Source organism: Corvus kubaryi, unplaced genomic scaffold (assembly GCF_017639235.1).
Source record: "Corvus kubaryi isolate FWS band 111438036 unplaced genomic scaffold, C.kubaryi_AGA036_p1.0 37353, whole genome shotgun sequence".
NCBI lineage: Eukaryota > Metazoa > Chordata > Aves > Passeriformes > Corvidae > Corvus > Corvus kubaryi.
In genome coordinates this window covers 1,263,441-1,288,099 of record NW_024581115.1, presented here as the reverse complement: position 1 = coordinate 1,288,099, position 24,659 = coordinate 1,263,441, and the positions used below count along the sequence as shown (strand labels likewise).

Below are 24,659 nucleotides of genomic sequence, written 5' to 3'. Positions count from 1 at the left end.
GGCTGGGGGGCAGCGGCGGGATGGGAACAGGGAATGGGGCTGGGGGGCAGCGGCGGGATGGGAACAGGGAATGGGGCTGGGGGGCAGCGGCGGGATGGGAACAGGGAATGGGGCTGGGGGGCAGCGGCGGGATGGGAACAGGGAATGGGGCTGGGGGCAGCGCCGGGATGGGAACAGGGAATGGGGCTGGGGGGCAGCGCCGGGATGGGAACAGGGAGTGGGGCTGGGGGGGCAGCGCCGGGATGGGAGCGGGAGCCGCGGCCTGGGTCCCGAGGCCGGCCCGGCTGAGCCGGGATGCCGGGGAAGCAGTGGCAGTGGCAGCAGCCGCGGCGGTGCCGGGGCTGGCCGTGCCCAGGGCCTGGTTGCAGTTCGTCCCGCAGCCTCGCAGGGCGATGGAGCAGCGCCGGGGGGCTGTTGGGGACAGTGGTTCAATTGCCATTGTCTCAGCTCGTTCATCGGAGAGGAGGGCTTGGCGGTGGCAAGACGCCTCTTCTTCCCGGTCTGGGAGCTGTAGGAGCCTTTCCACAAGGGATTCGGCACAGACTGATCCGGGTGACTTCACCCACCCGCCCATGGGGTCCGTCCCGGCGTGGCACAGGAGAGCAGAGCAGAGCGCTGTGGCTTTGCTGTCACGTAAAGCTGCACATGGGATCATTAACTCCGCTCCAGATCGAGGTCACAGTGGCCAGACTGCTTGTGATAACCTGGCTGGCCGAGTTCCCCCGTCGCTATGCCCTAGTCTTACCTACTCAAACCAAGCTTTGCCAAGCAAAGGCTATTTCACTAAATGAAGGGACCATGTCAAGCATATTTCTGTAAGGTGAACGTAGTGTTGCCTTGTATAGCACAAATCAAGGCATGAATTAGGAGAATATTAAGTTTTATTCATGCTGTTTTTCTAATATCTTGTCTTGAAGTGTTCTAGCCCTCAACAAAAGCCATTAGTAGAGGCACACCAAAGCAAACCACGGGTTTACACAAATAACCCATACCCAGTGTCAACATCTTTCATGGTAGGACTGAGACAGATAGGTTTGTAAGTCATCTCCCAAGCTAAACGTGTCACCTCTGCCAGGCAACCACCTCCGGCACAGGCAGCACAGGGAAGTGTGAGCATCATGGTATGGCTGCATGTCAGGCTCAATCTGACTGTTCATAGCTCTCAGTCCCATTTACCAACTCTTCCCCTGTGCCAGCAGTGAGCAAAGGATTAGGTGGTAACAGTTTTGTAAACTGCCATGGCAAGACTTGCCCCTCAGTTTCTGTAGTTCTAATAAAGAATAAGCTCTTCTGATACAAATTGCAGGTTTTGTTTTCCAGCAGGGGCTTGCTTGCTGCTAGGATAGCTGAGGCTGGGCCAGAAGACTTCTGCAGACAGTTAGCTGCTCAGCTTCTCTGAAAGAGGAGGGTGGAGCTTGATGGTGGAAAGGAGAGCTCCTGAAATGCACAGCCAAGCTAGTTCCCTGATAAATATTCCCATTAATCTCAGTGAGGTGTCACTGTTAATATGTTGGTACAATCTGCCATCCGATTTAACCAGTGTCACTGGTAATAAAGTTTCATATTGCCTATGTTATCTGTTAATCCAAAAGGAGCAAAGTTTGAGGACCCTGCAGAAGAGCCCGGACCTGCACACAGCTGTATTTCAACAGCTGAAGTGCCAGCAGTATTCCAATATCCTGGCTTTATTTTGAGGTAGGGCTTGTGGTGATGCAGCTGCCTTCCTGCTCAGTACCACACACCCATCCTTGCATTCCTCTGCAACTCACCCAGTAATTTGCACTTTAAGGTTGTAGAAATGTTCAGGAACATGTGATGTGGACACCATGACCGGAAGGCTGGCTGCTTTGTGGTTCTGGCAAAAAGCTGGACTGACTCCTGTAAAATGAGTGTGCTGATACCTTCAGAGGTGCACACAGAGGTGTTGCATCTTGTCTCCATCTCCTCTCATTCCCTCTGCTCCTCTCTGACTCTTTCTTCAGCCTTCTCCCAAGCCACTGCTGTTTTCATTTCCTTCCCTGCTGCCTTGGACATTTGATGTAGACTCTACTCACAAATGTGTCAGAGTTTTTCTCCACACAGTTCTCAAAGCCTGCTGTTCCACCTTTGTTCTGTGGACATAGATCTCAAACCAGTGTAACTTCCTGTAGCTGGAGCATCAGATATACAGATTCAAGATACAGTTAAAAAAAAAAAATCACTGTTCAAACTGGTTTACTTTGAATGAAAATAAGAACATTCATATCATGAAGCTTGACTGAGTGGAACTAGGTTAAGAAGACCCTAACCATCACAACAGTAGTGAGGAAACTGGAAGATTTTTTACTGGAAGTCTGTGTCTATTAAGGAGAGCACTAAATTACACAGGTATTGTTAGAGCAGTTCTGACCAATAACATTTTTAGTACCAGTGACTCTTGTTGAACTCATCTCTGTAATTGCTTTTGATGATTGAATGAATCAGAGTGCCTTAAAATCACAGTAAAAGAAACCCCTTATTATGGACCAAGGAACCATTAAGTCTAAATCCTAAAAATTGGCATTCAGCATACAAGATTAAGGAAGCAAAAACCTTGTTAGTTTGATTACTCTTATTTACAAAGTAAGAAAAAACAGAACCTTCAAATACCTGAAATAGTTTTGATTAAAAATGTTCTTAAGACTAGAAATATGTCATCGTGCACTCAGCCAGAAAAGTATTTCAATAAAAGAGCTGGGGTTACAAGAAGGGTGAAAGAACTTTTCTTACTGAATGCATCCCTGCTGTGGGGCACAGTCATGTAGTGTGCTTGGAAGGAGCAGTGTACTGAACATGAACAGCCAAGGACTGATTAATAAGACATTTAACCTATTATTTTTTCATGCGGCAAAGAGACGTTAGTTCTGTAAGGTATTTGTAGAATGGGTTTCCAAAATGAACCAGGCAATCCCAGTCTGATACCCAACAGACACCCATTTGGTACCTCATAGGTGTTTGCATAGCAAATCTGTTACTAAGTACAATTCTTGACAGTCAGGAGTACATGAGCTGTGTGGTTTGCCCTTATTATTTTTAAGTCAAATTTTGCCCATGTACAGTCTCCTGCCAGCCCTTCACAAGCACTGTCTACTTGTCTAGAGGTGGAGGAGTTCGTACTCCTGGACTATTGATGAGCATTAAATTGTCACGTAAAGACATATGTAATTTCTGAATGAGACATTAAATACCCGTATAGGATTATGCAAAGAGGGACACAGAAGTGGGGTCTGTAGTTTTCTCTGCATTGCAAAATTGTCTTGGGTTGCACAAATCCAGGAATAGGCAGGATTTGCTGAAAGCTTCCTTTTCCCCACCCAAGATGAAAAATTTAATTGCCATTTGGGATGCCAGCAGTGAATGAGATTCTGTCAGGAGGTTACATTGATAAAAGTAAAAATCTTGCACAAAAGCTGAATTTCTTTTGGCTGCTTGACACAGATGAGTTCTTATTATAAGTCTGCACAATAACCAGTCCCCTGATTTGTTAAACAGATAACAGAGAAGCAGCTCCGCAGTTGCCAAAACGGATGTATTAGTGATAAGACACTGCTCATGCTCCCAGGTACTCACTTTTTGGAGCTGGCAGTGGTGATGGGCTGGCTTCAGAGGCAGCAGAGCAGAACACCACAGCTCAGGGAGCCAATTAAATGCAGTGGGGAGGGAGCAGAGCAGCACAGGCCTTAGTGAGGCACAGGAAACAAGTTTGGCAGGTGAAACTCCTCTCCACTCCCAGTCTACACCGGAGAGAAAATCAAGCATGTGGGGTAAATAAGGGGGAGAAGAGTACCCTTCTGCTTTCTTTTGACTTCATAAGAAACAGAGTATGTGGATTTAGCCTTCCTGTCTTAGGGGTGTGCACAATAATGGAGGAAGGTGGTGATTTCATTAAGGTTTGATTTAGAAGATTAAGTGGTAAAGTTCTTTTCTTGGATTTAGAGAACAAAGGGTTTGGGCTTTGTTAGCATGTTCAAGGACATGTGGCAGCAGAAGTATCCTGTAAAAAGTTATGCTTTGGGCCCTGCAGACAGCATGGATATAGCTTTTTTTTTTCTTGCTGCAAACTGACCCAGATTTCTGCTTTATTTGACAGTCTTTTTGAGCATAGTGTGAAGGAGAATCATCACTTACTGAAATGCATGTCAATGGTCTTGTGAAATGAGCATGTTTCTGTCCCTCAGCCTTCCCCCAATCTAATTAATAAGGTCGTCCCAATGAAGGCAGGCTTATAAATAGCTTTCCAAACACTAATGGAATTAGTTCTGGCTTGGACAACTTTTCCAGGGTGACACAGGTATCTAAGAAGGGCTGGCTCCTTGGCATAGACAGCCACTTACAGTAGAAATGTTGAAACATAAACATTTACCTGATGTCCCAGGTCTTGCTGCCAGCACTAAACCTTAAATGGGATTACAGCATTGCTACTCACATCATAGAAAGACTTCCTGCAAGTGAAACAAGGGATTTTAGAGGGATGGGCCTTGTATTAGATTACATTAGTCTGGATAGTGAAACGTCAAATTCTGCTGAAGGTTTCTCTTTTGTCACTATTTCTGAGGAAAGTGTATTTTTCATGTCCCACAAACCCACAAGAGTTTGTGAGGATAATAAACATTTACCATGGGGAATAACATCGAAGTACTTCCAGTCGATAGGAATCTTTACTAGGACAGCAATTAATGGAAAGGAATAGCACAGCTATGAACTCCCAGAAGACAGTGATGATTGAAAATTGACTATTTAAATCATCAGTGAATTGAGCCATTGAACCCCTTCAAAAGCAATGGTTGAATTATTAACAATTAAAATCTGGCATAAGACTGGAATTTTATAATGAAAATAGAATCTAAATGTGTCATAGAAAATGTAAGCTCTGATTGTTTAAAAAACTTGAACCAAAATGTAAAGAGGATGTATCTGATTCAGGAGCTTCAAATCAGTAAGCATGAAGCTCCTGAAAACATGAGACAAACATGAAATTGTAATATGATTATCTATGTGACTCATGAAGTTTAATTACAGTAAAATCATGGAGAAACATTATTTCACAGTCATTTGGCCTGTGTATCACAATAGTCCTGCCATGTACTGCATTTCCAGTAAACAAAAGGACATTTCAAAGATTTCAAAATGCATATTGGGAAAACCAACGAAGGTCAAATTTTATATTAATTCATCTTTTCAATCAAATTCCTTGCTGTTGCTTGTTCTGAATATAACCTTCTCCTTAAATGAAGAAGCTGACACGAGGGCAGGAGGTGCTTCATGTAACCGAGAAAAGATCACTTCTTTAGAGAAGGAGAGAAAAGCAGCACTTTTCAGTCTCTGAAATGGCCTTGGACCAGCTGCACAAATTCTGAGTCATCAGATGAATCAAGTCTGTTAATGACTGCAGAGAACTTTTACTTCAAAAATGCAGAAGTATCATGCTTTCAGATATCGATTCTGTTGTGCTTCCTTTAGGAAGCTTTAGTCATAAAGGTGCCAGATTTCAAGGCTCTTTTAGAAGTAAAAAATGTCACAAGGGTTTGGCATTTAGTAATTGTACCATAAAAATGATGGTGGCCCATAGCCCTTGGAACATCTATCAGTTCCTCTAGCAGAAATCAGTATGGAGTTTTGGCTGACAGGCAAAGAGGGAGTTATTAAAGGTAAAATTCACTCATAAAGAGAATTTCATATGAAAGGCCAAATCAGGACAACCTGACTCAGGAGCTAAGCAGCTGCCATTGACTTCAGCTTCAGACTGGAGAACACCTGAAAAATCACAGCTCACTTTCTTAAACCAAAGGGATAAGAGTCATGAAGATCTGTGTTGTAGCCTGCCTTTAGGAAGTCTACAACAGAGAATAAAGAATTACTCTACTGTATTATAACAGTATATATTCTCAGTGTCATTAGATCCTAAGAGATGAGGTCTCTCACCCCATCCTCCAGCTGTCTCGTTATTGTGGCCTGAAAAGAAAAGCTGTACCCAACCCTTGGGGAAAAAAAAGACCATTGTTGCCCTCTCTCAGATGTTGGATTTTAGCACTCAAAAGCGAAGGTTTTTGAAGATCTTTTTAGCAATGTGTTACCCATGCAGAACCAAATTATTTCTCTTTGGACCCAGTATTTTAATATATCCCCAAATTCTTCCCTTTTCAGAAGTAAATGAAAAATGTTCTCCCTTATACCAAAGCCAGGATAAAGCAGTTCTGTGTTTGAATCCCTGTCCACAGTGGACCATCTTTAATTGATGTTTATAACATTGACACATAAAATCTTTTCCCCTCCTTTCTTCTCCCCATCACTGGGTTTTGCTCTGCAAACGTGTCTGCCATCCATAATCACTCTTAATTCCTCATCTTTGACATCACAATCAATGAAGGGAAATAAGCTGTTACTTATTGGGGCTGACACAAAATCCATTTAAGTTAACAGAAAGACGTTCATTGTTTCCTATCAGCCTTAGGTCAGGCCAAAGTGAACAGAGTGGGTGGAATTTAGCCTGTCATTTGTTATCTGAGAAGAAATGATTCCTACGTCCCATTTGGACTGCTTAGAGATTTTAAACGTATTTAGCAAAAGAAAAACTGATTTATTCTCAGTTGTTAAATTGTTGAAATTTTACTCTGGTTGGATAGTCTCTCACTTAGCTTAAAATGGTACTTAATTTTCTTAATAGTTAAAAAAAACCCAAAAAAACAAATACAGGAGAGAAAGATCAAGGTGAGTGTAAGTCAGTGAAACTGAGGAGGTGCCTGACTGCCCTGTGCAGGTCATAAAGCATCGTCTGCACAGGAGCTTGGCCTCACTGGCAGGGGCTGCACAGAGCCCATGAACTCACCCTGCCCTTCCTGCCAGCTAGCTGACAGCCTCTTAGTTTTATTTATTTTAGGTTTCCTAAATACATTTGGAAAGGGAGAAAACATCTGTACTCCAATGTATGGCATTGTCTCAGGCCTTGTAGGTTTTGTAAACAGACTTAACAAAATATGAATCCATTTTTCTCTATTGCTCACAAATGTTCACAAATATAATTCAGAAGCAAAATGAACATGTTCTTTAATAGAGCCCAACAAACATCAGACACACTTTCCCTACTATATCTCTCAATCTGAATAATGCTTGTTAGCCTTGGGAAGAAGGAGCAGAGTGTCTGGCAGGGACAAGAGGATCTGAGTGATTGTCTAACTTGCAATTCCCCTGATAAGTTTAGAGACTGTTTTTGCAGTGTTTCTGCAGAAGTAACTTCTGTGATTCAAGGACAAAAGTCCAAATGTTCTGTTTCTTGGTTATGGTGTTCTAAAGAGTAAAGGGAGTTTCACCACATCCCTTCTGAACAACAGGAAACTCTTGGGATATATCATTCAGTCGCTGATGACCAGGCCAAGTTGCTGAGAGGTCAGATGACTTGCAAGAGACAGAGATATCAAGAAGTTTGATTCCAGTGCAAATTTGTCTGCTCTGCTCCAAACAGAGTGATTGCAAAACAAGTGTTACTGCTATTGGCAACCTTTGTGAGGCCTTACATCCCTCATCCATGTAATTCTGTCTGTCCTTGAGTTAGAGTTATAAACTGTGTTATCTTCAATGGAAGGGATAAGTTTTCAGACAGACTCTGACCTGACTTCTCTTTCTGCTGTAGTAGATGAAAGTCTACAGCATTCCAGTGATATAACTGAGGGATTGGACTCACATAAATGAGACTCTGACCCATCACATCATTGCTGGAAGGACTAAAGGGGAAAAAAACCCCTAATACTTGGGAAATTTTTCGGAGCCAGTTGGACAGCGAGTGAGTAAACAACAATCCAGAGGGGCACAGGAGTCCCTCAACCTGTTTCTAAGATTGGATCCTCAGACAGCAAATTCCTGTCCTTCAGATTCCTGGGTCTTGAGGCTCAGTAGCAATACTTATAAGGAGAGGCTGGTTGAACAAAATCAAGAAATAAACAGACAATGCCCCTGATGAAGAGCTGAAATAGAGATGTTTGTGGGCACAGATCATGTCTTTCCAGAAACTGGTCCTTCCCTGGGGCTGTCACTTCTGAGCTGCTTCTGGTTACCCACAGAAGGGAGCAGGAATCCTCACCGGGGCCTAACCTGATTCTGCTGCGCTGGGCATTACAACCTTCTTATCTGTACCTTGTGGGTGCTAAATTGCAAGGCCACATTTTTGGGAACAGAACCCAGAGCCTTGGAGGAAGGCTATGCTTTCAAACTCTGCTTCCTTGGTAGCTTCCCCAGTGTTGGGGCCACGGCGCTGGCAGCGGATCAAAGCCCAGGAATTCCTGTGCTGTGCTCAGACTGTTCTTCCTGAGGTCACACCACTCTCCTCCTTTCTGTTTGGTTTTAGCAGGATCAATTTTATAAATTACAGGGCAAGATACAACCCTGGTGTGAGAGTGGGGATGGAGAGGGCACTGTGCTCTTCGTGTCCCAAACAAACCACCATGGAGACACCTGCCCTTGGCTGACCCCACTGGGCAGCTGTGCCCTGTCCTGCTCCCACCAACTGCCCAAGGCTCATTTCAAACAGCCTCACGTCTGATATAAATAGGAATGGTGGTTTCTGAACTACCTCCAATTCTTTGGAACTTCACAGGAGTCTTGTAATAGCATTTTACTTAAATTCTAGAAAACAACCCCAAAGCTATTAGCAACCTGGCACTGGAAAAACCTCTGTGGAGGTTTAGTCAAAATGACAAAAGTCTCTATCCAAAATTTATGAAGGCATTTTCAGTTTTTCTGTGGAAGTCCAAATTCCCATATTTTGGCAGTAGAGCTGTGCTGGGTACATTTGCACTAACATTAACGATTTAAAAGCTCCTTGGTGCCCTTAGCAACAAAAAGGAGAATGCATCCTTGGAGGAAAGATGCCCCTTAGCAGAGGAGAGGTGATACTCTAGAGGAGTTAATTTCTTCCCTTTTGTTCTGGAGTTTTGGGGGGCAGAGGCCCAACTTTTGGATGGCGACATTAATCCCACACAAACTGAGGGAAGACCCCTACTTGCATTCCTGCAACATGAAAGGTTAAAATAAATGGTTGTTAAACTACCTACAGGCTGTATAGTGCACGACACATTAGTGCTGCTTTTAGTCATCAATATATTGCTATTTAAAGATGACCAAGACTTTTAAGTCTGCTGATTATTCATATTAAAAATGTTTCTTTATCAATTGAGATTTTATACTATCATGCAAACATCTCCATAATTAAATGTGTGCTTGACTCTTTCTGTCTCCAGTTAAGTGGATGTTGATGGGGAACCTACCAAAAGCAACTGCCGAAATGTTCTTGCACTTCATTTAAAAAATATTAATATCAAATTACAGTGATGATAAAAGTGCAGTATGAGATCCCTAAAGGGAATCAAGGCTAAATGGTTTTGGAATCATCCAAGGTAGTTTGCTCAAACTGCTCTTTTTCTCACAGTTTTTCTATGGTCACAGCAGAGACCTGTTCTCCACTGCATGAGGAGGGGTTTAAACATAAACGCTTTAAAGCACAAAATCTCTCCACCTATAAAAGCGTAGTACTGAAGTTGCAAAATCAAAGACCTTAAGGAGCACCAAAATTCAAGTCAATTCTGTATTAGCCTGTCTGTATCTGTCTAATATTGCACACTATTTAATGCCATAATCAAGCAATATTTTCCTGTGGGAAAAATCACAAAACTGAATGGACTATGTTCACTTTGGGAGCAGCTATTCAATATTTCATTTTTCAATATGTGGCATAGGGTTTAATCCAAGGTGGGAGGGAGAGGTCTTACACACTGCAGTCTTGATAATCTGATCTGATCCTGGGTCATTTACAGAGCAGCCCTAATCTAACCTGTGCACTGAATCCACATGCTAAAACTTCCCTGTGAACTTTTTTGTCTTTAGAATTTTCTTTCCTACAGTAAGAACAAATCACCTGATGCAGTGCCTGCAGGAGGGAACTGGCTCACTGAGTAAATAATCACCTGGATGCTTGTGGCTTGATCCCGCCTTCCCAGGGAGCAGATGGATGCTTGAGATAACTTGAGGTTTAGATGGAATTGTAGCAGTGACTGGAGATCCCAAAGGTGTGCTTTTTACAGCCACTTTCCTGGCCAAATCCCCTGTGCAGGAGGATTTCCATACTTGCAGCATTGCTCTGTCATGACTTTGCCTCTGTCCCAGGCTATGGAGAGGGGCTGAGCTACACCTTACACAACCTGCAAACCAAGCTGGAGGCCCATAACACAACCAAAATTGGGTCAATCTTCTGTAACAAGTGAGTGGGACCTTAAATGGGGATGTTGTTTGTGCTCATCCCTTTGCTGCTATGGAGCAGAGAACAAATATTTGTACAACTGCCTTCACAAATCCAGTTCACATAAACCCTCTGCCCTCCCTGCAATAAAAAGCTGCCAAAAAAGGTTGGCTGTTCATTAGATTTTGCTGTGGGTGATGAATGGGGCTGCCTCCAAAAGCAGTCCTGCCCTCCACACTGAACATGGCCTGGCAAGAATGACCCAGCTATTCTGCCTGGCTTGGAGAGCAGATCCTCAGCCTCTCTTGGGAGCTGTGACTCCAGTGCAGCCAGGGCTGCTCTCTGGCCCTTTATTTCAGCTGGTTAGCTGCACAGCTTTACATTCCAAATCCTGCTTTTTACCCTGAAATGTGAAAACCCAAGCCAAGCAGCTCAGAGTCTCTGCTTTGGTCTCAATTTACCCACTGCAGCAAGGGTTTGCTGGAGGAGGGATGGAGAACTGCATCATGAAGGTGTGTCTACTCCAGGTGGAAATTTCTGCACCGTTCCCAGCTTGGAGGGGAATGGGACAATGCCCATCCTTCTGTCGACAACCATACAGAGGAGGTGGCAAAGCTGCTTGTATTTGTTGTCAAAAATGGGTATGCTAGCAGGGGCCACAGCCTGAGCTAAGCCCATGGGAATGTGGGCAGGCACTCTGCATGCCTGCCTGGGGAGCTCTGCCAGCTCACCTCCACCCTGACCTCACACAGCCCCTGTTATTCCAGCTCTGAGTCCAGCTCCGAGCAGCGGCTTTGTCCTCAGCGCAGAAGAAAGGTTTGTTTTGATGGCAGAATAAGTAATGTGCCTCAGCTCCATAGCTCTAAAATCCCTGGGGAGACGAGGCATGTCTAATTTGTACTGTGCCACAGCCAGGTGAACACAGCACCAGGTCCCTACTCGGGCATGACTGTGCTCAGGCTCAGTATTTAGCTGACTGCAAAAACTACAGCTATTTTCCTCATTTTTGTAGTGGCAAAGCTGGTATCCACTAACCATTCCACTTGGAAAAATACCACCCAGCTCCCTAGAGAGGCCACAGTGAGAAACCATCAGCTATAGCAAACACTTTTTAATGGGATCAAGGAAATTGCAAACGCTTTTCTTACACTGGGACTTGAGGCAGCATTGAAGAAGTCTTCTGCTTCTGTCTTCTGTTGTCCTGCAGGTGAGGCAGTGGAACTCATCTTTTTTGTTATTAAAAATGGGCTAAAACCCGCGTAGGCTAAAGGCATCCTTAATCAAAGAAGCCCTTGGCTGATGGCAGGCCCTGCCCTGCAGAGCAATCCTGGCCCGGGGCAGCATCACTGCAAGACTCTTGTGATTTAAGGCCTGAGGGTATTTTGTATTTGCATATTCATCCTTCACATAACCATGCCATGTTTATGTATTGCTGCTCCGGATTTTACCCCGATTTCACAACCAACAACCCCTGTCTTTTCCTCCTTGACTCACCTCGAAGCCAAACTGTTCAGTGCTGGTTTGGGAATGCTCAGCACTAGTATTGGATAAATGCACTGAAGCAGCAGCAAGGACAGCCTTGGTGACACTCATCCCATATTCCAGCGTGGTTTATTTTATGTTCACTATGGTTTATTTTTTATTTTGTGCTAATGAACTCTGTAAATATAAATATAGAGCCAGACTGGTTTGTGTGGGTATTTGACATTGATAGAATAAATTACCTTTCCTACATATTTTCCATTATATATCTGCTTCCATTATGTGCTGCACACGGACACGAGAAGGAAACCTTTGCCATCACTGCCCTTTGCAAACACAGTTCTCTTCCAAGCTTTCAGTCTTACTACTAAATAAATATGCATGCAAGATAGCACTGGTATAGTACTAAAAAACCACTATTATTTATACAGCTTTCAAACCTATACAAATTCTAATTTTTCACACAGAAAATTTGTTCTAAGGCATGGAGCTGCAGAGGATCTTCCACAGCTGTGCTTCCACCACCTCCAGGACCAGAAACCCAAAATGCACAGCAGAGACCAAACCTGTGTTTTTCTCACTGAACCCAAATGAAGTGTCTTGTCACCTCAGAGGGAACAAAATCCACCTGAGATCTGAATTTCCTCTGGAGGTACCCAACCCTCTCCTTTGGCTGTGAAAGCAGACTGAATTTATAATGAGGCACTCAGGTTGGGAAAAGAGGAGCAATTCCACAGCCATGAGCTTGGGCTTGAAGTCTGTTTGACACCGTAACACTAGTTCCTGAAGAAATCATCTCACCCAACAAAAAGGGTAAAATAAGGAGATTTTTCAATACCCTGAAAGATAACAAGATGCCTGGCCAGTTTTGAAGCTTTTTGGTAAAAATCAAAAAAATCCAGCTGAGTTTTATCAACTTCTGACAAATATTTTATTTTCATTTACAAACTCCTGCAACTGTGGGTACCATCACTCCTAGAGCAGCATCACTCTGGCTCTGAGGCAGAAGTCCTGTCCCATCCAGGGTGAGCACTGCAGCTGCTGGGCTCTGTCTCCACATCACCCAAATTTCAAACCTGCACTGAGCACAGTTCAGACCCATATGGCCAAGAAGGGGACCCACAGGGAGGGAATCCAGCAGAGGAGAGCCCCAAACCCAGCATCTCCTGATCTCATTCCATTCTCAGTCATTTCTATTTACTTCATTTTCTTCCACTTCATTTCTAGGCTGGCCCTGCCAGGTTAGACACAGCTCCTGGAAGCCTTGCAGAGATGTTTTTATATTGCATCTTATATCATTATATATTCTATAAGAATAGAATTGTTCTTATATTCTCTGTGTGTGTTTGTATGCATTTATATACACACACAGAGGCAGGTCACACTTGGTTTGCCACCTAGACTGGACTGCAGAAGTGACAGAGAGGGGAGCAAAGGCTAGGCTGATTCACAAATCTTCTCCATATGTCGCAACAAACCTCATGCAAAGTCAACATGGCCTTGCATCATAAAGCACAGGCTGGAGCCAAGAAAGAGCTCAGCTGGAGAAGCCACAGAATGAGGAGAGAACAAGCCTGTTCAGGTAAGAGCTCTGCATCTAAAAACATGTCCTGACATATTCACAAGAGGAGGTTAGGTATTTTTGAAGACGATTTTTCTTTTCTTGCAACTCCCCAATCCTCTGAGCTCATTAAAATGAAGACACTCTAATTTCCAGGAGTGGCCATCAGGGAAAGGTCAAGGAAGGACTTCTTTGTAATGTCTATTCTCAAATTCCAGGGAGAAGATCAGCAGGACTTTCATTAAACCACTGTCAAATTATAAATTACTGCACTGTCACAGGAAAGTAGGACTGCCATTACCTTATATGCAAAAGGAAGTGAAAGAAAAGACCTGATGATTTATAGCTTGTGTACAGGTCTGCCTGAAATGGGATCCTGGGCTGACAAAACAAGGGTCTGGTTACCAGCAGCTGGCCCTGGCTGGGCACACAGCAGCCAGAGCTGCTGTATCAGTGGTGTTACACATTCCCTCTGCACAGGAGGTTTTGTGGGGGTACGTTCATAGAACCCCAGTTCTGAAGATGCAGAGTTACTCAGAGAATGTTCATAACATCTTCAAAAGAAACAAAGCAGCAGTTTTTGCTGTTGCACCAAACCTCAAAGAAAGGAAGCCCTGGGAACCCAGTGAGATCTGTACTGAACAGGACACTCAGTTTCTTAGGGAGGGACTCCAGTGTAAAATCCAGAGCTGTTGCTTGCTACTTTGTGGTTTGTATTTCCATGGATAGACACCAGAGGAAGACAGTCTGATTAGACAAATTACTTTTGTTCAAATGGAAACAAATATTTGATTTTATTCATCCCACCTTCACTTGAAAAATGCCATCTGTCCACTACAAGGCATCCAACTTCTGACTAAGAAAAAAACATTGCTCGAGGCCCTCAAAGGGAAAACAAAGTGAGGAGCTGAATCTCCCAGGTGCAGCTCTAATGACATGAGTTTAGGATGTTCAGAGCTGTAGCTGCCTTTGTCTCTCAGGAAAGCCTTTCTGATCCATAGGTTGGATCTGAAGACCAAGACACTGTCTTTTAACAGTTAATTAGCTGCACCAATTAGTGGTCATGTTGTACAAAGAGTGACAAAATGAGTATGAAAACCAACAGTAAGAGAGCAGCTGGATCTGAAAGCAGGGAGGGATAGCAGAAAGCTGGGGCAGCACATCCAGCAGCCAAACTGTGGCTTGACAGAGGCTCTGAAGTGTGGCAGCCAAATGGAAATCGTGGTTGTACCCATGCAAATTTGGGCCCCTCTCCTGCACTGCAGTTGCACTCGTGTCACCTCTGGGTATTTCCACTGAAATCCTGTTCAATTACCTTGAGTAACCTCCTGCCTGCAGCAGGGACAGGGAGAACAGAGCACAGCACATGGGCTTCAGACCTGGTCCAGGGTCACACCCCACTCCTGAGCAACAGAATCTGGGCCCTGCAAATCCAAAAACTGGAGCACGGAAAGACCAATGGTTTGTGGGCAGACAGCAAGTGCATGTCATGTGCTGTACCTGTATCCCAGAATGTGCTTTTTGGAAAGTTGATGCTTAGGGCAGCAGTTGCTTGTCAATGTCAAATTATCTGCCCTGTCCCTTAAGCTTCTGGAGAAAAGGGGTGACCCAAGATGAGGTGAAGAATGAGAATCAAGCTGGGGTGACTTCTATATTGAATTTAAGGCACTGTAATACAGGGTTAAAATAGAAGCACCTGCAGCCTTTATGCAAGAACCTGTAATTATGTGCACAAAGACAGGTCTCAGCGTGTGGAGCTGTATGCATGCATTATACATTAATATGGGGCTAACAACCAGGGAAGCTGATAGGGTTGGTTAATTATTGCATTCTGTATTATCTTTTATTAGGAGACATGCATTATGATGGTTTCATTTTTTAAAATCCAAACATTAAAGCATTTTCTGACTGCACCACATGCAAGAGGAGCCTGCGCTGTGCCAGCAGCCAGGGCTGCACCTACAAACCCAGTTCTCTCTCTGCAGACTTGCCCTGCTCTGGTCATCTGGGGCACTTGCACTCCCAGGCTGAAGTCATGATCAGGCTCACTGTGAGTGCTAAGCCCAAAGTGCCCCTTTGAACTCAGAGCTGATCTGAGCCCTTGGTGCCTGCTGGCAGGTTATACTGGGAGTGTGCGATGCCGTGATCTGGCCAGCAGAGGTTTATCTGCTAGGACAGAAAAGTTGGTACCTTGCAGGAGTAGAGCTAATCTGGCAGGGTGGTACTTCAATCCAACGAGAGTGGCAAGATGCTTCTGTCCCAAGAGGATGCTCTCAAGCTCTGCACTGACAAGATGCAGTGACAGGAGCTGCCCACACTCACAGCACTATTACACACTGGTAACACACATCTCGCCTGGTCCTGCTCAGGGATGTGCATTCCTGCCATCCAGCCAGGTCCTGGTGCTCATTCTGGGGGAACTGGCCTCTGAGGATGGGCAGGGGGCTGCTGAGACCTAGCCTTCACTTCCAGCTGTCTGCACAGGATAGGAAGTACGTGGACATCTAAGGGTGCCCTGCACACTGCAGGCAGGTGAGTGCTGCTGCACACCTGCCTGGAAAGAACTCATAGCAAAAGGCTGGACCTGCTCCAGTCCAGGTAAGGGCAAGATTTTGCTATGTGTAGAAACAAAGAGAGGTGCTTCACCCTCGTGTGATGAGAGCACAGCCTGGGCTTAAGCCTTTTGCCTTCATCCATTTCATCCAATAAGTATGCCTTGGCTTCTTCTGCTGAAATAACAAAAAAGGAAATGACCCAGCTTCTGTAACATCTGTGACTCCAGATCACCCTGAATGCTTCCCAGCAGAGAGGGCACAGAGAAAACATGGTCATCTCCTCCCTAGCAGCTGTTAAATGAAATAGGAAAAGGCGGCCCTACAGTATGACTGTGCTTTGAAGTTCTGCCCTGTGGGCCAGGCTTTGGCCACCCTTGGGGAAGTTTTAACAGCACAGTTCACCCACCTCCCTACTGGTGAGGGGACTTTTCTTTGCCTTCTTGCCTCAAACATGACTGCCCTCTCCCCTGGGAGCTCTACCCCAGGTTGGGGCATCCTCTCTTTCACTGCACATGAAGAGCAAACAGGCAACAAAATAAAACCACACATTCACCTTCAGCAACTGAAGAAGGCAAAGCATTTTCTGTTTGCAAAAGGGGAAGAGCAGCAAGTCCATCTGCAAACCAGTTTCCCATTACCAGCCCATGATAATATCTTACACTCTCCCAATGGCAGTTTAACTGTCACCCCAACAAACAGATGGACTTTTGTAATACCGAGAACACAAATTCCCAAGAGGAGGGGAGCCTCGGGATCTAACGGCATACAGAGTTGGTTGGAGGGGAAAAAAAAAAAGGGCCCTTTGTCCCTTCAGGTCTCCAGAGGCAATAATGGGGAGCAGCATGTCCCCTCCCAGGCCCAATAACCCTGCCAGGGCAGTTACAAAAACACACGATGTGGCAATGATGAGCCCTATCTTCTCCTCCAGCCATGGCTTAGCACTCCCACCTGTCCCAGCAGTTCTCTACTCTCTACCACCAAGAATTGGTGAAAACCTCCCTCCTGCCAGGGAACTCAAAACACCAGCACGTTTTGTAAATATGCATCCCAAGGATGTGGTGTTAATACTTCGCAATGATTCTTTCCATGCCAGAACGAGTTAAGGTAGGAGTCTCTGTCCTGGCTTCAAATTTCCTGGCTTTCCTCTGTCTGCGTCACAACATAATTCTTTCCAGCAGCCTTTTCCTCAGATGTTCAGAGTTAGCATCGGGATCCCTGCCAGCTCTCCTTCCCAAAACAAACACGGAGCCTCCTGATGCCAAAGATTTGCCTTCTATTCATTTCTCCAGGGATAGAACACTTGGCTTTACAAGCAATGCTCCAATTTTCAATCCAGCATATGTATATAAATAAAAATGCAGCTTTACAGAGCCTTGTCTGCACTAGAAAAGACTGGATGGCGTGTCCCTAACAAGCTGTCTCTCTCCATTAACTGTAAATAATGCTTCAATTAATTAATGAGATTATCTGCCAAGTTAGTACACATCACTTCAGCAAGGAAAATAAGGCTTATTGTGAAATTAATTTTTGCTGGTGTAATCATGTCAGCATCAGAATTTTTGCTAGAAATAAAAACACCCACCCATTATCAAACCCCTCTGGTTCCAGTGTAAACCTGGTCTAAAACACCCTGAAAAGTGATAAAATACCATTCCCATCTCAGTAAAAAGCTTTTCTTTCCCTCCAGTGTCCCTGGGCTCATAACACCTCCCCTGCCCTGGTGACCTGCCGGCTTTGCCTAGAGGGCTGGAAATTGCAGAGCTGCTGGTGGCTGATGAGAAATTATTTAAAGGAAGCGTTGCAGCGAGCCCTGCAGAGAGCAAACCACAGCCCTGCACTGCTCCCCGCAGGGGACAGCTGAAATCTGGGTAGATTCTGTCTCACTAAGGGACATGTCCTTCAAGCTCAGGACAGGTGGAGTGTTTGTCCTCCAGCAAGCCCAGGCTGCTGCTGTCTGCTCTTCTTTTGGAAGGAAAACAAGTAGGTTTCCTCTTTTTGAGGAAACAAGTGCGTGACTTATGTCAAATCTGTGATTAAGATGCTCCTGAGAGAGGAGAAATGCAGAGAATGGGAAAGAAATCACCTGTAATAAGCACTACTAATATGCCTCCATCAAGTATTGTCTTTTTTTGGTTGTTGTTGGGAAGGGTATGAGGTGCAGTGGCTGTACCAAATGGACAGGGCACCTGCAGACATTTACTCATCTGCTGCTACTCATGGATTTTTTCAATACACCTTTTATGCTCACTATGTTCCTTTTATGTGTGTCCAGTTTCCAGCAATAAACTTAAGGCAACTCCCATTAATCCCTCAGAATTTCAGAGGTTTTATCATTTGAAAAAGGTAAAGGTGGATATGCCCAATCCCTGCCTCCCCTCCTCTTTCTTGAAAGGTTTAGCCCTAGAATTGGCCTGAATTTGTACGTTTATTTTACATGAAAGAAGTGGCTGAGATAAAAATAGAACATGAAAAATATTACCTAATGAAGTGATAACATATTGATTATTTAGGCAATATAATTTTTACAAATAAAGGTGGATGCTAAGCCTATATTCCTTGCTCATGCAGAAGTCAATAGCAGTTAAATTCAGGGTATTTTTAGAGTAATAAAGAGCTATACCATGGGTGCAATCAGCTTCAATACTGAAGGAGTGCAAAATGAGAGTGCTTAAACAATATGTCCAAGTCTTCTAGGCATTCAGGAAGAGACACAAATATATAATCATTCATAATTAACAATTTCTCCACAGCACCACCCGTGAAAGGATCTCATGTTCCTTCATAAATACTAATTAAATCAACCCTACACCCCACTTGTGTAACAATTATTACTGACATTAACAGATGGAGAAACTAGGGCACAACTTCATTGCCCACACAGAGCATCTGCTGCAGATCTGGGATGAGACTGACCCATCCGCAGCCGGGGCTGAGCCATCAGATGCTGGATTTGGATGCCTTGTGACAAGGATCTGCCTCCAAAAACTGCTCCTGATTTGTCACATTAGGGTGGAAATGCCTCTTTGAAACATTATTGTCAAACACTGTCAGTGTTAGACAGGAAAACCAAGGAGCTGTGTCTCCAAGGAAACCAGCATACGTGAGGAGGAGGAAGTAAGGAAACTAAAGCAGGAGCAGAACAGAAGCTTGAGCAGGCAGCTGTTCCAATTTCCTGTTTTTTATCATTCTGCTATGATTTTCTCTTGTTAAGTCAGATAGCTTTCTGCTGTGGATGTCAGAGCAATTTATTTATAAACAATTAATTTAGCTTTCCATCACTCAAGCATGAAGAGCCAGACCTTCACCTCAGAGCTCTGACAGCTGCCCCACGAGTCCACCTGCTTTCCTCCTGGGCAGCAGTCACCAGGAGACTCCAGCACACGTACCCCTATGCCCCCCATCCTCCCCACATGCATATCCTTGCTGAGGCTCCAGCTGTCATTTCATCCAGGAGCCACTCAGGGACCCCAGCAGGACACATGGATTCAGTTTCAACCCCTGGAGCCCACCTGACAGAACAGATCCCACACAGGGAGTCAAGCACTTGGGAGAGCCACAAAGTCATTTGGGCTGGAGCAGGGCCAGGAGACCCAGGTCAGTGCTTTGCCATATAAAAGGTACACAGGTAGCTCAAGAGACTTGGGCTTGTGGGGTTTGATCTGTCTAAAAGACAACAACTGGGCTGTAGGGCTCCCCAAAGCAGCATTGGCTCATGGCTGGAAGAACAGTATTTCCAATTAAACTCCCAATACCAATTCTTACTTCTTGGCATTCCTGCCAAAGCACCAACATCACACAAGCTGAATGACTGATAACTCAAGGTGATACAGTTCTAGGCAGCAAAAATCATTCTTAAGTCCTTCTTACAGCCAAGGGTTTTGACTTGGACATGTCACTGTGCTTCTATACTCAGTACATCCTCATCAGAGGATGAAATAATGTGCTGATAAAAAAAATGAGACAAGATTAACCCCTTTTCAAATTCAAAACAATCACTGCATGGGGAAGGAATTCTCCCTGGCAAATATTGGTTAGTCTGTCTGGACTAATCCTCTACTCATATGTAGTGGCTTATTAGGGATTTGAAAAAGAAATCTGAAGGCTTAGACAGTATGTTTACAGTGGAATAGCCTCACAAGAAAGATGGATTTTCAGTGAATTTAATGACATGCTTGACTTGAATTAATATTGGAGAAATCTAGAAATCTTTTTTCCTGTTGTTTCTGTAAAACTCTTTAATAAAGCCTTTACAGAAGCAGTAATTTGTGACTTTAAAAGGGCACTAAGCCAACTGTAAGTGAGCCAGTGCAGACTGAATTCCTGCTTCCTGCAGAACAGCAATAAATCCTCCCAGCACCCCTGAGTTCCATGGTGAGCACAGCTCACCCAAAGCAGGTGTTGCAAGGCTGTGCCCAGGGTTTGCCCAGATTTATTGTGGCTTGTTCATCGACTTCTCTGATCCACCTGCTCCAGGCGTTGTTTGCGGGAGAATATTTTATTTTGTTCTCTTTGATCCTACTGGGGTTAGTCCATGGACTGAAATTCAAGTGCAGCCCCTGTGTGCCAGTTTTGTAATAATAACCCCCTTATGAATGGCATAAATGACTAAGAGAGAAATCTCAGTGCAGGGGGCAGAAGAGCAGAGAAAATTAACCAGAGACACGTGGAGCAAAGCACAGAGGGGACAGGAGCTGTCCAAGGATGCCCCATAAGCCAAGGGCAGAACTGGGAACAGAGCATATTTCCTAAATCTCTGTCAGTCCATCCAACGTCCTTTAACTCATATTGTTTCTGGATAAATGTTAATACAATTTTACCCACATCTCACTCATTTGCAAAGGGCACCTGCTGCAGGACAGTATTTCTGTGCTGGATATCCTGGCCTGAAAATCCTGCCTAATCCTCTGGGCAAAGCACATGTCTCCATGGGCACGGGTAGGACTACACAAACCCATCCTCGACTGAACAGGGATGGAAGAGTCACATTCAGAGGATGTGCAAAGAGCTGCATGACAGCTCTTTCCCTGGAATCCATGGATCCCCACAGCCACATCCTGGTGATTCCCCATGTGGGATGGAGCTTGGGAGATGCTGCAGGTGTCCCAAAGGGATAGCTCAGTCTCTGTGGGGCTCCTCTGCATGGCTCAGTTTGGGATAGATAGCAGCAAAGCCTGGTTCAGGATGTTTTGTACCGTATGAGTTCCAGCAAGGGATTCAAATCTTACACACAGCTTAGGGAAACAACAAAGCTGCTGTGGGAGTATTCCTCCCTGTTTTTTCACAACGATGCAAATGGCGTGGCAGAGGACTGCAAGCACTCAAAGGAACACAGCTTCAAGGCTGATTTCTGGCAAGCTTGGCCTGATAAAAGCCCATTTGCATGCATTAATCTTGACACAGCCATTAGGTAAATTGTGGCAGCATATGTGTGGCAGGTGTGGCAGCACCTCCCCAAAGCAGTAATTTCACTCACAAGTACTTGATTACTTGGAATTCTCAGTGCATACTCAAGGGCTCTCTCCAATAATAATACTCCAATCCTGGTCTAGTATAAACAATATTCCAATATTGGTTTAGTATAGACAAAGCTGAGAAAGCCATTTTATTCCTCTTGGGAAGGAAAAGTCCCCCTGCACTTTAGTTTCTCATTTTCCAGAAAGGATTTAACCTCCATTTACCTTCCTGCTATCAGAAGGAAAGTATCGTTTGCTGCTTTTACCTCCACATTTTGGAGCAGAGTCCACCAACTATCACAACTGATAAACTTCTTCATGAGTGAACAAGGGAAACTGCTCCTGTGCCTGCAGCCTCCCCTGGCACAACTTCTAAAGCTTAAGCAAGAAAACTTACCCTGCCAAAATCAGCAGCTTTGCCATTGACCTTCAAGGAGCCAGGGATCTGTGGTTCATGCACACAAAACTACGTGTCTGGAGAATTTCAGCTATCTAAAAGTATTTATTAACACAGCCTTGCAAGTCTGTTTTACATACAGAAACAAACACAGTGGCAATGATATGGTGACGTGACATGGTGTCATTACATTATTTGCATGACCTTCAGCAAAGAACCACAGCTTCTCTGCTGGCACTGTGGCATTTGGTGTGACACGAGCTGTGACATGCTCTTTGTGATATTTTTGAGCTCTTTTTAGTGCCCCCCCCCCCCCAAGGTCTTATTAACAAAAGTTATTATTCCTGTTCTTTAATGCCAGGGATCCCATACCACCAAGAAGGCTCCTAGGATGTTAAACGATACATGAACACACAAAAAACTTCAAAGACCTTACAGGCTGAAGGGAATGCAGATGGGAGAGCCCAAGGAGAGATAACCCAGCCTGAGTGGGTGACAGCAGCCATAATATATGAGCAGCTCAGTCACTGCTACATCTTGCCAGAGCAGCTACAACTAACTGCACTTTTTCAGTGCTAAATAACCAAAAGAAGACATTAAACATAGTTATTTCAGCATGATACATGGAAGAGGATCATGGTGCCAACTTCTGATTTACCAGTTTCATCACATCAAGGGTTTTACTCCAGCACCCACCCATCAGGAACCTTCCTTCCAATTCAGGCTTCCTTCCCAAACCAGGCATATCCATAACTCCCAGGGTGCAAAGGATAGCTCGGAAAAAAACCCTGGGTTCACTCACAAGAGTTTACAAACCAAAAGAAAAACCACTAACCATTTTGGCTCCTTTTCTTAAAGTACAGTTAAATAAAAAGTTACTCTCAAGATTTCTTTGCCAGTGCCAGGATGTTCTGTGGCTGATTCATAAACTAGAACATCTGGGGCTGTAGCACAGGCAGACTGTTCCTACCCAGCTGGAGTACAAACCACGCAATCCAGCCAACAGCTTTGTTCAACTGTGCTTTGAATTCACTGCAGTTTATTTCTGGAAGTATTTAAAATACCCGTCCTGAAGGCATTAGGACCACTGCATCCAGTGAGTCATCCTGACACAGGTAATAAATCTCACAGTATTTACTAAAGCTTTCTGTAGGACTCTGTGGAACTTCACATGACCATGATGTAAAATAGCCTATGGGACAGGCACCTGCAACAGTCTGGGTCCAGTGCTAATTTTCCCTTAATAACCAGCTAAAATCCAACTTAAATAATATCACATATAGGAACTTGAGCACTATTTAGAGGGACAAAATAACCTGGTGTTAAACATCCCATTGAGCACTCGGAGGAAGAAAACCAGCAAGATGCAGAAGAAACTTGTTAACCAAAAAGGCCTATAGCTTTATAGCTCTGAAATTATGGGAACAGCAGAACCTGATGCAGATAGCATTAAATTTACTGGAGATACAATAACAGCCTTCCTGTGGCCCAGCAGGAACATGATACAGCTGAAGGAAGGCTCAGGGTGAGAGGCAGGGTCAGACACGTGGAGATGGACGCTGAAATCCAGGACGTGGGGTCAGAAATTCCTGTTCTAGTGGATTGTGGTGACTCACACGTTTCACATTACTGGCAAATTCACCTCAGTTCCTGCTTTCCTTTGGGCAGGAGGCATTGTACCCAGCTTTCCCAGGAAGCATATTGTATCCTGTCAGGGGATCTGTGCAGGGAAAGGGGTGCTCTGCCCCATAAGAGCAGAGCTTGCGTTCTACCTACAGAAAATAAGTGCCAAGACAGGCTTGGCACTGCCCTCAGGGGAGCTCGCAGACAACATGGAAAGTATTAAATTCTGATGGGAGCAGCAGCTGGCTTCTATCTGAAAGGCATTATCTATCCTTTGAAAATCTTCAGTGTTTCTTTTCTCCCTAGGGAGGTGGGAACAGCCTCCCAAGGTCATTTGCATGACTGAGGAAGATGTGCCAAGGCTGTGGGGCAGCATAGCTCAGCCCACTGGGGTAGGATGCCCTGGACAACACTGTGTCCCTGACAAAATAACTGCACCAGGCACAACTCGAGATTAAACCAAGGCCCCTCATCAGTGCCTGAGTGGATAACAGCGTCACTGCTGCCGGCTGCCAGTGGGCTGCGAGGCAGCAGCAGGAATGGAAATTAGTCTCTTTATGGCTGGCAGACAGAACTGCGAGCTCATATCAATGCAGAGCACAGCTCAACATCAAATGACCCCCAGAATGATGGCACCACATCAAATAAATCAGCGTCTAAACTTACCTGGGGATCACATTATCCTTCTGCAAACGGGGAGTAAACATAGCAGAGAGGCAGGAACTGGAGCTCCAGACAGGGTCCCTCACACAACTGTAGTCCTTTTCCCAGGCAGATCAGCAGGGTTCTCGTAGGCAGAGATGAGCCCCTTTGCCCAGCGAGTACCAGGAGCGCTCTGCTGCATCACCACCAGCCGGATCGGGGGCTGGGTGTCTGCAGGGACCTCAGGAGCATATTCCTTGCTGGGATCCTTCCCTCTGCAGTCATAGAGCACGCAGGAGATCAGGAAAACCAGAAGCAAAATAACATAGCTAGCTACCAGAATGATGAGATTCAAGGTAACAGGGTCAATCTCCAAATAAAACTCCATTTGGTCCCATACTAGTGAGTGCAAACCCAGAGAATGAAGTTTCATATGCACGAATGAGCAAGTGCTAACTGATCAGAATAGATGTATTGGCTTTGCGGTAAAAATACACTAATCCCCAGGTCTCCTGTAGCAATGGATTTCCCCGAACGGGACGATTAAAGCAGCTCAGTTTAATAACTTAAGCTCTTTCTTTTAATGCCGCATTGCCTACAGTGGCAGAAGCTAAATTTGATTGCTATATTGACAGGAAAACATCCCCCTTGCCCAGGGACCATCTCTTTCCTTGGTGGGCAGGTAGCAAACTGGGTTTTCTCT

At 44.7% G+C, this 24,659-nt stretch overlaps 1 protein-coding gene across 1 annotated transcript in view; it reads right to left on the bottom strand.

Annotated features, from left to right (window-relative positions):
• Nucleotides 1-24,346, bottom strand: part of MMD (monocyte to macrophage differentiation associated) — a 42,314-nt gene extending 17,968 nt beyond the window's left edge. The window contains exon 1 of the mRNA XM_042032367.1: nt 23,981-24,346. Coding sequence (XP_041888301.1) covers nt 23,981-24,021 — 41 coding nt within the window. The 5' untranslated portion in view covers nt 24,022-24,346. The remainder of the gene's footprint in view (nt 1-23,980) is intronic.
• Between the last annotated feature and the right edge of the window lie 313 nt (nt 24,347-24,659).